At 36.8% G+C, this 14,669-nt stretch overlaps 1 protein-coding gene across 2 annotated transcripts in view; it reads right to left on the minus strand.

The window, feature by feature from the left end:
• Positions 1 to 14,669, minus strand: part of GSK3B (glycogen synthase kinase 3 beta) — a 197,517-nt gene that overhangs the window by 123,156 nt on the left and 59,692 nt on the right. For both annotated transcript variants that reach the window (XM_029215533.1, XM_029215532.1), the window contains exon 2: positions 5,112 to 5,305. In XM_029215533.1, the coding sequence (XP_029071366.1) occupies positions 5,112 to 5,305 (194 nt within the window). The remainder of the gene's footprint in view (positions 1 to 5,111; positions 5,306 to 14,669) is intronic.

A 14,669-nucleotide genomic window follows, 5' to 3' on the forward strand; every position in this document is an offset into this window, starting at 1 on the left:
AAATTGAAGCTCATAAAGTTAATGGATATACTTAAGCTTACAAAACTAATAGTGGACCAAGGTCTTATTTCTCCTTTGTTGTCTCCAGAATATCATACAGAAAATAATCATATCCCTAAGGACTGAGCCCAGACATTCTCTCTCCTCACTCTCCAAAATGGTATATATTAAAGTAGGGCTCAAATTCTCTATTCACAACAGAACAACAGTGACACTTCACTTCAACCCCACATCCTAACTACAGAACAAATGAAACTAAGCAGGACACCTGAAACCTATGACTTGGTTCAAAGGAGAACTGAAATTAATAGTTAATGAAGCTAAGATTACTAATTAATTAAAATGTAGCTTACTGATTTTCAAATTGGAAAAGCCAGCCCCAACAACCATCTGTAGCCTTTGGGATTGATTAATCTTCTCCCTGCTCTAATATCAAAGGTCTCCTACATTAGGTACCTAGCTGGACTCTACCCCTAACACCACAATAGCATTTTCTATTACAAGCACTTTCAAACTGGCCAATTGAAGTTGCTTAATTTTAGTTATTTGCCACAGTATGATGGGTCCAGAAGGAAAAAAGTATTCAAATTGTAAGTAAAACACTACTAAAATGAAACTTGTTACACCAGAAATTCTTTAAAAAAAAAAAAAGGTTCAGTATCTTAGATATAGTTTTCATGACTACAGTGTAGGGATAATTACTCTTGTTTTCTTTCTATCTCTGACCATTCTTTCTCTTCTTGTTTTTTCACCACAACAAACTGCCTCTCACTGACACCAGCAGGTTAAGCATGTTGGTTTATGTAATTGTGCAAGAAGATCCTATTCCACCTTTTCCTGAAAATACGTAATTATTTAATGCAAAATACATGATTATTTAATCCTAGGTAGCAGCTATGTAAAAATTACAAATGTGAAACTACAGAATTTTAAGTTGTCAGAAAAAATGCCTATTTTATGATAATCAAGAGAAATGAATCAGTCAATACACCAAATTTTATATTTTTGGAAACAGCTAACATTTAGCAAGGAGAACAAAGAATACTTAAGTTTCACAAAGAAAAGGTGATACACTGGAAAGAACTGAGCCTGGTGTCACACAGCCTGCCACGTTATAGCATTTAGCAGAAAAAAATAAAAAGAAAAACAAAATTATATAATAGCAACAGAAGCAATAAAATAAGCTTAATAAGAAATGTCAAAGCCTATATAAGTAAAACTCCTAAAAGATACAAAAGTAAACTTGAACAAATGGAAAGGCATCTCTTATTCCTGGATAAGGTAATTCAGCATCATGGACAGGTGATTTAACTCCCTAAGTTAGTTTATAAAGTTGATGAAATTCCAATTAAAAATATCAATGAGCTTTTTCATGAAGTTAGTCAAACTGATACCAAAGTTCATCGGGAAAAATAAACATCCAAAAATAGCTAGAAAAACATGAAAAAGAAAAGCTACATGGGCGGATTAGCCCTACCAGACACTGAAATATACTATAGAGCTCTATAATTAAAACAATGTGGTACTGACTCAGATATATGCAAATGACCTAGTAGAACAGAATGGAAAGTCCAGAAATAGACCAATTACCGTGGAAATTCAGCATATAATAACAATAGCATCTCAAATCACTGGAACAAACATAGACTTTTAAATAAATGAGACAAATGATTAGTGATTTAGAAAGGATAAAATCAGATCAATAACTCATACCATACATAGGAATAAACTCCACAAACAGGAACAAACTTCAAATGGATCAGGGATCTAACTGTAAAAAGTGAAAACTTACAAGTGCTAGAAAATATGGATGAATTTCTCTTTAACCTGACGAAAAGGCTTTCTATAAGACTTTATAAGGAAGAGGCTTTCTAATCACAACTAAAATCCAGATATGATAAAAGTGGACATTAAACACATGAAAGGATGTTAAACTACATTCATAAGATTGTAAATTAAAACTACAATGAGATACCATTTCTCACCTATCAGATTGGCAAAAACTGAAAAAGTAAATCAATGCATGTTGTCAAACCTTGTGGGTAAACAGGCATTCATATATTACTAGAGAGAATGCAAATCTGTACAAGCTCTTATGCAGGGCAATTTAGCAATATCATACAAAACTACATATATGTTTATGTTTTCATTCAGCAGCCCTAGTTCTCTTAATTTATTGTGAAGATACACATCTAATAATAAATACCTATGCACGAAGTTTTTCATAACAGCCCCCTTGGAGATTACAAAATATTGAAAAGTAGTTCAATATCCATATATAGAAGAATGGTTGGAATCAACTCTGCAATACTATGAAGCTCTAAAACGGATGAGAAAAATCTCTGAACTGATATGACTTTCAGGAACTATAGTTAACAGAAAAGGAAAGTACAAAAGAGTATCTCTAATACTACACTTTGTGTAAGAAAGAAACAAAGAGAACTACAGTCTACCCTCTGCATTCATGGATTCCGCAACCAGGGATTCAGCCAAGCTGGGATCAAAAATATTCAGGGGGGAAAAGCTCTGGAAAGTTCCAAAAATCAAAACTTCAATTTGCCACATCAGCAACTATTTAAATAGTATTTACAACTATTCACATAGCATCAACAAGGTATTATAAGTACTCTAGAGATGGTTTAAAGTATATGGGAGGATGAGCTTAGGTTATATGGAAATACCACACCATTTTATATACGGAACTAGAGCATCTGCAGATTTTGGTATCCACTGGGTGCCCTGGAACCAGTCCACTATGGATACCAAGGGATGATTGTACACTTACTGCTCATTTGTGCAAAAGAAACCCAGAAAAAATAAATCAGAACATAATGAGATTGGCTATCTAGAGGGAGTGAGTGGAAACAAGACAGAGGGAATGACGTTTGTGTATCTCTGACTTTTAGAACCACATTAGTGTTTCACAGACTGAAAATATAAATTTTTTTTAAAAAGTCAAAAAGAATGGGGATAAAGTTCTACAAAGGGATACATACAAAAACAGATGAACCAAACTGTATTTCAGTTGAATAACTATGATAAAGGGAAAAATTAGAATTTTTTTAAAAAGCAAGAAAAAGAAGAACTAACCGAAGTATCTTCTGAACAGAATATACTGGTTTGATACAGCAATGATAAAATATAATAAAGCACTCTGGAGTCAGACTGCTTGGATTCAAATACCTGCCCAGCTATCCACTTGCTAACTGTATGATCCTGGACAAGTTAATTTATAATCTCTTTGTGTGTAGGTTTCCTTATCTGAATAATAACAGTACCAATATCACAGGACTAACGGTAAAGCTCCTATAAAACTACTCATGTAAAAGCCTTAGATCACCTGGCATATTTTAAGGATTTGATAAGTATCTGCTATCAGCAACTATTAATTCAAAAACACATTAAGTGTGTGGATATCCTGGAGACACACATAATAAAAATGGAGTCCTTGTCATGAAAAAATTTGGAATTTCCTAGTTTATGAACAATAAGTGTTCAAGGAATCTAGACTAGCAAGATCCATAGGGCTGGCTGGAATCATCTGGGAAATTTCATAAAGGTAGAAACTGACATGGATCTTTATATAATATGCACACGGTTTAGATAGCAGGAGAATGCAAGTGACAGAAGGGAAGCTGAACAAAAGCAGAGAGGCCATAAAAACCAATATATCTCAAAGATAGTGATACAAAAGGTTTGTAAAGGCTGAGTATCTGGAGATAAGGCAAGACTATAGAAGCTCCCGAATGTACAATTAAAACTGGGCAGGCTTTATTTTCTAGGCTATGAGGAACCCATAGAAGATTTGTGTGTAGGAGTAATAACATGACCAAACTGAACTGTGGGATTATTCTAATGTCGGTATACAGAAAGACTGGAAGTGAGAAGATCAGAGGCAAGAGTCTTACTAGTCGTTAAGCCAAATAATGACAAAGGTCTGGCTAGAATAGCAGTGATGAGAAAAGGAAAGAAGGTACAGCTCAACAAGGCAGTTGGTGGGGTGGGGTGGGGGGAGTCAACCAAATTTGGTAATCACTAGATATGAGGTATGAGAGAATGAAAGAGCCTGAATGACAGGTAAATGAGAAAACCATTCGAAGGAAAGAGCCACAAGGAATGGGAGCCAATAGAGAGGATTTCCTTTAAGATTGAAAGTTTAAGTCAGAGTTAGATAAGAAACCTTGCCAATATGAAATAACAGTACCTTCAGATATCAAGATCCAGTGGGCACTGGGCAACATGGTACTAGTGCTTGGGAGAGAGAGAATTGAAGACAAAAACTTCAGAATTTTTTTTTTTAATCTCTTTAGAAAGTTCAGGACATTCTGGAGCATACAGACACTAGGCTGTGTGCTATTTCAGAGCAGTGATCACCTCTTATTTTTTTTTTAATCCCTCAATGTTTAGCACAGTTCCTAGTACACAGGAGACTCTCAGTAAAATGTTGCAGAGGTGGGAAGAGTAGGGAAGGGAACGGAGTTGCATGGCTTGTTAATGGCAGAGCCTTGATTAGAGCGCAGGTCTCACTGATTCTCCACTATACCATAACGTACAGGTGACTCTGACCATCTATGTACAGGACACCCTAAAGAGACGGTGTAAGAAATAAAAATGAGCTGAACTGTGGGGAGTACTGCTTTCTAGGGGCAGATGAAAGGGAGACATAAGAAGATAGCAAAGAAAGGTCAGTTATGGGGGAAAAAAATGATAGTGTTATATCACAGACTCAAAGGAAATTTTTCAAGAGAGGAAGCATAGTCAACTGTACCAAATGATCATATGCTACAGGTAATGTTTCTCTGGTCTCCTACACCAATGACAACCAAGGCAGAGAAAGGTCACATTTTTAAATAGAAATTAAGAAATTTTAATCTACATTTCACAGCATTTTAAATACATATGTCACTCACAGCAGTTCAGAAAAAAATACTGCAATCTTCAGTAAATTTTATCTCTACATAATACACAATGCGAAATAAAGTCACTACAGTAGTTGACCTGAATAAAAATTTGTTCAATAAATGAAATTTAAAGCAAAGAGAAACAACTGAAAAAATAATTATTTACATGTATTGACAGCAACAAAATACATGAAATACTGAAGGTCTTACCTTAAATCTCTTGTCCTGTAATACTTTCTTGATGGCAACCAGCTCTCCTGAATCACAAAGTTTGGCTTGATATACCACACCAAATGACCCATTCCCAATCACTTTAGTGTCTGTATAGCTGACTTCTTGTGGCCTGTCTGGACCCTGCCCAGGAGTTGCCACCACTGTGGTCACCTTGCTGCCATCCTTGTCTCCTAAAAGAAATAAGGGATAGATAAATGAGAACTGTAAAGAATTCAACAGAGAAAATTGCCAAAGTATACCAAGTAAACTATATTCTTTGCTACAAATTATTTTTAAATGCTCATCTTAGTTTATCACATAGTATTACTTCAACTGTTTCAATTATAAGTAATTATTTTAACCACCATTTATTCAGTCATTCCATAGACCAGACACCATGCTTAGTTTATATATATGACTTCATTTAATGAAAACAACCCCATGAAGTAGACAGAACTGTTCCTATATTAAACATAATGAGAAGAATGTTACATTTGTTCAGTCAAAAGGCGAATGATGGACCCACCAAAGAATCCTTATCTGTCCAACTCTAAAGGCCCTAATTCTTTCCTCAGGGCTTTCTTATTTTACTTGAAAATAAGATAAGTGCAATTGAAAAAGTCTAAATATGCTGACTCTATTCAGACCACTCTCCCTTTAGGAAGGTAAGGCTTTGAGTTTTTGCTTCTCCGTGTCTTATTTCTTCTTCAGAAAATAATGATGCCTTTCCAAGAAAGGTCTGATGGGTAAAAGAAATAGGGGAATGTTAAATTTGGGGGTAAGAGATGCAAAACTTAAAGGAAAAATCAAACCCATTCAAACTGAGCCTCATTCATAACTAGCTCTCCAGCTCTGGGGTCTCTGCCCACTCATGACCATCTCCTTACCTCTTCTGCCTTCCCTCCTTGCCAGTAACAATCCAAAGACTCTTCAATTCAAGCTCAAGAGCCACCTCCTTCTTGACTAAGCACAGTTCATATCTTGGAATTCTTAAACTATTCTAAACCATTCTATACTACCTAGCACTTAATTTTAAGAAGCTTTAAATTGTTCTTTTAGTGATTTCAGAATACACAAAGATTCTAGGGACTACGATCTTTGTGAAGTAGCAATTATGACTTCGTGCTTGTTCTCTCTTTCCTGACAAATCTAAAACCAATTCTCAGTACAATGTAAGTCCTTAGGCTCACTGACTAAACTTCACTTCTTTTTCTTCTCTCTCTTACTCTTCCATTATAGCAATTTTATTTTTAAGATGCTCACTGAATTCATACTAACCTCATAGAAGAAAAATAATGTAATATTTAACCCTAGATACCAAACCAAACAACAACAACAAAAACCTCTGCTCACTATCTTAGTAAAAATTAAAAGGTTTACTCTGTTCTCTTTTGAGCAGTTAGAGAAACTGCTGAGAACTCTTACAGACTATATTCTCCCACTAGTAGGAAATCCTGGGTATACAAGGAACAATGGCTCTTTGTGCCTAAGCATCCTGGAATTTTTATTCAGAAATCACCAAGCTCTTCAGACTGCTCCATCAGAGATCTGAAATAGCAGAGCTGTAAAGAATGGCAAGGTAACACCGGCGGTGACTTGGTATGAGCATTAGTAATGCATGGGACAGTCAGCAGCTAGTGTGCCAAGGAAAAGCATGTCACCATTTGGCACTGCAATTTGCTGACTCAGCAATAAAATAACAGCTGTATAAAATTTCACTGTACAAAAGAACTTTCCGATTGTTTCATCGACTCTAATACTTAAATGGAGGGCCATGTTTACTATGCAAATAAGGAAAGTAAGAGAGATTAACTTGTCCAATATCATAAAGCTTTAAGTAAAAGAACTCTTCATTCACGTCAGGCTGCCTCTGCCATTATTTTACAACCTTCCTACTACAGCTGAAAGACCGACTTCATATACCGTTACCCACACCCCCCCGCAAGAAGCAGGTGTTTCTGAAAATGTGATGTAAAAAAGGTCAGTTCCAGAATAATAGTAAGAGAATACATGAATAATCTTTTGTAGTTTTCAGTCCTCAATTATTCATTTATTAATAGCTAAAGAGCTTTTTCCAAAGATACTTTGGCGACATTAGAGTTTGAAAGTTATCCCAAAGCAAAAGCATATGGAAAACAAAAATGTAAAACAATTGATTCTGTGATGTTCAAACAATTTAACTTTTGCTACTAGAAACTGTGTAACTTTGGATCTTAACAACAGAGCAGCATTTTAAACACTGCTACCAAGAAACCAAAATCCTCATGAAAAGCTAGAATTCATAACAGACATGTCTCATTAAAAAATAAAAAGTCACCACTTTGCCCAATATTGAATTTCCCAGAATGCATGGTATCATGAGCTTCACACCAACTACAATAAAATTGGTCCCTAAAAAATGCCACTGTCTCTCAGGAGCAACAACAGCAAAGCAGTGGGAACAGCTCAGTTTCAGGAACTCTCTTCTGGCCAGAGAACTCCTGGGATCCTCTATTACAATTAAAATTCACTCAGGTGGTATGAATTTCCTATTCTGATTAGAACATAGAATTAAATCCCCTATTCTTTAGCACAGTGGATAAATCTTAAATATATAAACCACAAAAGACTCCTCATAAAGCAATGGAAAGGTGGTATGCAACAGAACAACCACTTTCAATTGAAGGCTGTTAAATATAGAATACAATTTTACAAAGCCCCTTATATGTATCCCAAACTGGTATGTGCAGCCTTGTTCTCAGTCTCTCAAACACAGCAACACCTTGTGGTTACATTTTTTTGTCTTCTGAAGTCACTCCTCAGAACAATCGATCCATCCAAAACCCAAAAGGCCACTCCGGGCATATGTAAATATTTAGGAGGTATCTGACACTGACATTCTAATTTTAGTATTTCTTAATGATTCAGAGCTGAGAAAAAGCAACTGTGACCCTTTTTAACTAGGAGGCTTTTAGAGATGTTAATAAGTCATACTACTAAATAAACTGAACAAAGTCAGCAACGACTATCTATATTAAATCTTCCTTTACCTCCAGAAGAATGTCTCCCGTGCAGAAATAACAGAAAATTAAAAGTCTACAAAGCCCAGAGAAACCAGCACACCCGGTATGATACAAGGAGGATACAAGGTATTTTTATGAAGCTTTTCAACCTAACAATAGGATTAGTAAGGAAACTAGCTCTGACTATTGTTTCTCATGAAGAGATATAACAGATAGCTATGTTTATGGATGTTCAAAAACAATATAACAGTCTATTGAAAAATATTATTATATAAATTACTTAAAAGAACCAAAAAAACTTATTTTCAGGCATGATTAAGATAGTCTGAAGGGGAAACACTGACCACTGTCAAATTTTCAGGTTTTTAAATTAAACTTCAAACAACTCTTTATCCTAAGTATATGGCTAAGGAACTTCTATTAAAGCAAGATGTCCTCCCCTAAATAAACACAACAGCTTAGAGACATGAAAACAACATAAAAGTTAATAAGCAAAAGAAATAAGAAACAAGGAACTGAGGTCCACAGAAAATCAGAGTTAGACAAATTCTAAAATAAGCTTATTATTGTCAAGAAATAGGGCCTCTACTCTATGATGTGGAAGCTCTAGCGAGTATGCAACTGCTCTCATAACTTGGAGCAAAACTATGAAGAAAGAAAGAGAATGCAAACTAAGCAGCTGAATCAGTCAAATCAACCCTAATGTCAACAGCACAATAAAAAATTTTAGGGGCTTCCCTGGTGGCGCAGTGGTTGAGAGTCCGCCTGCCGATGCAGGGGACACGGGTCTGTGCCCTGGTCCAGGAAGATCCCACATGCCGCGGAGCAGCTGGGCCCGTGAGCCATGGCCACTGAGCCTGCGCGTCCGGAGCCTGTGCTCCGCAACGGGAGAGGGCACAACAGTGAGAGGCCCGCGTACCGCAAAAAAAAAAAAAAAAAAAAGGACAGATGTTATACATGAGCTGGCTTTTGGAGATGTTTTCCTGTATATCGCTTCTAGAAATGAAAGGAAAACATAGGGTGATAGAGGATAAAGATGAGACAGAAAAGACTCCCAAGTCCTCGATAGTGCAATAATACCACATTTTCAATCACAGGCAGATACCATGCCAATGGGATTAACAAGCATCAATTCTGAAGAACCATAAAATTAATCTTAAGAAAAACAAATCAGTCATTTTTGTCCTTAGAGAGAGGCATAATGGTGTTAATATGGGCTCTGAAGTCAGACCAAGGTTTGAATCACATATTCTACCACTTAGTATCTATAAAATGTAAATAGCTGCTACTTCATAGGGTTGTTGTAATGATTAAATAACACAGGTTAAGCAGTTTTGTTTTGTTTTGTTTTTTAAGTACATGCCATATAGTGAGTGCTCAATAAATTATAGTTTCTCTGAAGAATTATTGGTAGTGGGAACTGAAAAAAAAAAATTCTTCTGCTATGCTTTTACCACCAGGTACATGCCCTACTACAGTGCTGATCACAATGTTCTATATAAGAGTCCGAGCCCCCCACTTGACTATGAGCTCTTAGGAAAGCCAGACATTACCTAAATCATTTAGATTTATTTCCCTAGTACTTATTAGCAGAGGGTTCAGCACAATGCAGGTGGCCCAGCAAATGCCTGCTCTTGAATTTACATAAAAATCACTCAAGCAGAATTATTAGGATTTGGGAAATGACTACTTCCTGCTAAACAGCAGTGTTTTTACTTCTTGTACTTGCCATTGATCAGATACAAATCCCTAGGGATAAGGTATATAGAAGCCTTACAAATAGCAAAACAGAATGGAAGGTTTACTAAAAACATGGCAACAACAAGCAGCCAAAACAAATAACACAATTTGCCACATGTGTATCTATTTATAGGTAGGAGAATAACTCTGTTCATAACCCTTTTCCAAGTAATTTTGGTTTCTTCAGAGCATCAATATGCAGCAATGGATAAGAACTGGGCAAGGGACATCTCTGAGGTCTGAAGCTCAATTTACATCAATACATATATAAGTATATTCCTTGAGTACTATTTTACAGTTTGCAAGCACCACTCACAGTGGACGTAAGAGTCACCTGGGAGAGTTTACTAAGAATGAAGATTCTAGAATTTCACCACTAGAAAGACTCAGTAAATCTGCAGTAGGGCAGAAACTGTATTTTTTTTTTTTTTTTTTTTTTTGCGGTACGCGGGCCTCTCACTGTTGTGGCCTCTCCCGTTGCGGAGCACAGGCTCTGCACGTGCAGGCTCAGCGGCCATGGCTCACGGGCCCAGCCGCTCCGCGGCATGTGGGATCTTCCCGGACCGGGGCACGAACCCGTGTCCCCTGCATCGGCAGGCGGACTCTCAACCACTGCGCCACCAGGGAAGCCCGAAACTGTATTTTTTTTTTTTTTTTTTTTGGCTGAGTTGGGTGTTTGTTGCTGAGCACGGCTTTCACTAGTTGCGGCGAGTGGGGGCTACTCTTCAGCATGGTGCGCGGGCTTCTCATTGCGGTGGCTTCTCTTGTTGCACAGCACCGGCTCTAGGCATGCGGGCTTCAGTAGCTGTGGCTCGCGGGCTCTAGAGTGCAGACTCAGTTGTGGCGCACGCACTTAGTTGCTCCGCGGCATCTGGGATCTTCCTGGACCAGGGCTCGAATATGTGTCCCCTGCATCGGCAGGCGGACTCTCAACCACTGCGCCACCAGGGGAGCCCGGCAGGGGGATTCTTAACCACTGTGCCACCAGGGAAGTCCCTAGCTACCATATTGTGAGAAAGAACCATAATACCATTTAATTCGTACAACTTTGTGATGTACTCAGATAATCATTTAACAAATGGGAGAAACTAGGATGTTTGAAAGGTTCATTGGTAATTTGCCCAAAGTAACCCCTTCAATAAAGTGTACCCACAGGATTCAGACCTATCCATTTACTCTAAAACCTGTACCCTACTACACTACTTTGCTTAAGACTATGCCATGAAAATAACACACAGGGGTCAAGGTCCTAAAATCAACTTTCTATTTTCAGCAAAACTGAAAATTTTAAATATTTTACAGAAGATTCTGATGCAAAACTCTTACTTCAAGTTATCTATACTCCTTTTGAACTAATTTTAATTTACTCAAATTTTAAATCTTCTCTTAAAACCCAAATTTTACTTTAAACCAAAAACCAGAATGAACCATGCTAATTTTCAACAGTCTGAATTTAAATATTATTTTACTTATGAACCATGAACTGGAATCAAGCACATTTTTTCCTTTTTTCTAACTCAAGTGAACTGGAATAAAATCAAACCAAACCCAAAATTAATAAACATTTTACTTGGTCTTAAGCCTTCACTTGAAACAGTATCAGGATGTATCAATATTCTAGAAACAGGTTTATTTCCCATGGAAGTCTAAAAGGCTTGCAGCATGTGTCTAAAGAGCTTTGGCTTTTAGGAATTAACATTAGAATCTTTAGTCTTAAACATGCTTATCTGCTTGACTTACAAAAACTGACCAATTTGGGGCAGGGAGAAAGTAGACAAATACATTAAAATCTTTCTTAATGAGGAAGTTTACCATATTACCAAAGAAACAGTATACCATACATGGGTGGGAAGAGTAAATGGTAAACACTTAGACTAAAGAGACAAATAATTACTTTAAAAAACACAATGACTCACTGAGCAGTGATCACACTTCTGGCAACTTCAGTATTGAACAGCTGTGAATCCAGAAGAAAGCCAAAAAATAGCTCTCACAAAGCTGATATAATTTATTCTAGTCTTTAGTGAGCGTAATATTAAAATCAGCACTCTATAATTTCTTTTTAATGGATTACGTCTGTTCTTGGCCTGACACACATGCCCTCGATGCTCAATATTACCTTCTGACAACCCAAAACCCTGACTCAGTCTTGCTTTCTCCTGAACTACGCACCAAAGTTATCTCCACCCCTAAATCCAAACTGCTTTTCCAATAGCACAGCATACAAATTTACAAGCGTTTTTATATGCATTTTAAAGAAGTTATTAACCTGAAATTTTATGCTATATTTCAAACAGCAGTAAAGGAAAGATGGGAAGGACAGGATCTGTTTTCTCCCAGAAGACTTCGTTACTCTAGGTTGGTCCCATGTGCTTTATCAATTACAATTTAACAACTAATATCCAATCCATGAGGGCAACAATCAAGTTCATCACACGTTTATTGCTGTAACCCATTTTATGCCTATGCACGTAGCAGGCTGTAAAATATTTGCTCATTTATAAGTGAACAGCTTCCTATAGGATTCCACTAAACTTTGAAATCTGCTAAAATTCTTAAAGTCACTAAAACAAGTACCTCTAATTCCTCCTCTAAAATGATACAAGACTCTGTAATCTCTCAAAAGGACTGGGTCACTCAGTAGACTGAGAAGAAAATGCAAAGACAAATTCAGTGGTTTGACAATTTTCCCTGGGACCAACCGTGATCACCACACATCATCTTCACCAATAACATATTTGTGGAGCACTTGATAGTTTATGAACATGTTTAGACCCATAACCTCACTTTATCCAGGCAACAGTCCTATGAGGGAGGTAGAACCAATAATGAACTGTAGAACTGAAGCTCAAAAGATAAGCAAAATTGCCCAGGTCGTCCAATTCCCTAGTTTAATACACTTTCCAATGCCTATAAAAATGGAAGCAAACCAAGCCATTTATTTCTATTCCAAAATAAATCCATAAAAATAACTCAGCCAACAGTACCACACATTTTAAGCATCCTCACACATTTTTAAAATTTTTATTTATTTAGTTATTTATTTGTGGCTTCGTTTGGGTCTTCATTGCTGCACGCGGGCTTTGCAGCGAGCGGGGGCTGCTCTTCGTTGCGGTGCCCGGGCTTCTCATTGCGGTGGCTTCTCTTGTTGCCGAGCACGGGCTCTAGGCGCGCAGGCTTCAGTAGTTGTGGCACACAGGCTTAGTTGCTCCACGACACGTGGGATCTTCCCGGACCAGGGCTCGAAGCCGTGTCCCCTGCACTGGCTGGCGGATTCTTAACCACTGCGCCACCAGGGAAGTCCCCTCACACATTTTAATATAAACTGCAAAAATACTTTCAGTAAAAAATTGCTTCGTTTTGCCTGAGACATAAGGCTACCTGATACATAAGGCTATCTAAAATGAGTAAAATAAGAGTCAGAATTCCTCTGAGGAAAATCAAATCAGTGACCTGATAGCAAACATTTAAGTACTTGAACAGATTCATCACAAAACAAAATAATAATCCACTGGTTAACGACAGCTGCTACTTTTGCAGGAACAGAAGAAACATTTCCTGCCTTTTTTTTTTGGTGGGGGCACGTCTGCGGGGGCGGGGGTTTGTGTGGTTTATTCTAAATAAGAAACCTACTGGGGACAGAAAAAGCAGGGAAGCATGATTTTTCTAATCAAGAAACAAAAAAGAAATATGAAGACTAAATCTCTCTACATTACACAGTTTTAGGAATCTCCTGTTGATCTGGCTGAATTACAATATTTCCCTTTTTTTTTAAGTTTTAAAAATACTGATTTATTAATTCATTTAAAAATAACAGAAAAATAAACCCATTACATGTTAACATAATTAACATACAATATTTCACTTTTCATAAATGTAAAGATAACAGCATATTTGCTTAATAATGATAATAATTGAATTTATTTAAAAAAATACCCCCAAATCTATGTAATATTTGGTGGTAGATGTTGTCCCACATCATGAAAAACCAACTCTGAAATATGTGCAAATATAAATACCAAATTAGCACACTGTTCCTCATTCCCAGTTCTAAACAGCTTCCAAAGATACCCAGCACCAGTTACTGACCAACACAGGGTTGTCTAACTCAACACACTTTCTTATTATCACCTTCTCTCTCCCAGAACAGGAATCATTCACATTGTTATACTCTCCCCGCACTCCCTTAAACTTGCATTATTCTTATGTCAATTAAATCCACCTCAGACAACAGACATCCTAGGTTACTTCACCTTCTGTCTGTTTGTTTTCAAGTTGTAATTACCAAAAGAAACTTTCTCTCCCTTTCTTTTCCCTATCACTTCATTCCACTCAAGAACTAAAAAAGCAACCTTAACCACAGCTGGTAAGCAAAAGGATAGCACTTTTGCTCTTACACCAGTATCAAGAGAAAGTAAAGCCATGAGTTAAAAAGCCAATCCCATCCATCTATTAAGCTCCTGAAAGTACCCAGAAAGATGTCAGTTTCCCATAGTCTCTATCTACTTCTCATCTCCCTCAGATTAAATCCCTTTATCAATCTAGTAGTACCAGCATTTGGAAGAATTTTTCAAAACTAACTTTTAGGGGGGTTTTAGTTTTACTAAAATAATATTATAATATGATATTATTATATTATCAGTAATAATATAATATAGAGAATATTATTATTCTCTATTATTTTTCACTATAGTATGTAAATATCTGAGCTAATTATGGCTTAGTTAGGCTTTTGTAGGACAGCCTGGGAACCTAATTATTTTTATTTCACATTTACAAAACTTTCAATGAAAAATTATGTTCTGAGTTCCAA

The sequence above is a fragment of the Monodon monoceros genome, unplaced genomic scaffold, assembly GCF_005190385.1.
Source record: "Monodon monoceros isolate NGI ecotype Baffin Bay Population unplaced genomic scaffold, NGI_Narwhal_1 Super_Scaffold_11, whole genome shotgun sequence".
Taxonomy (NCBI): Eukaryota; Metazoa; Chordata; class Mammalia; order Artiodactyla; family Monodontidae; genus Monodon; species Monodon monoceros.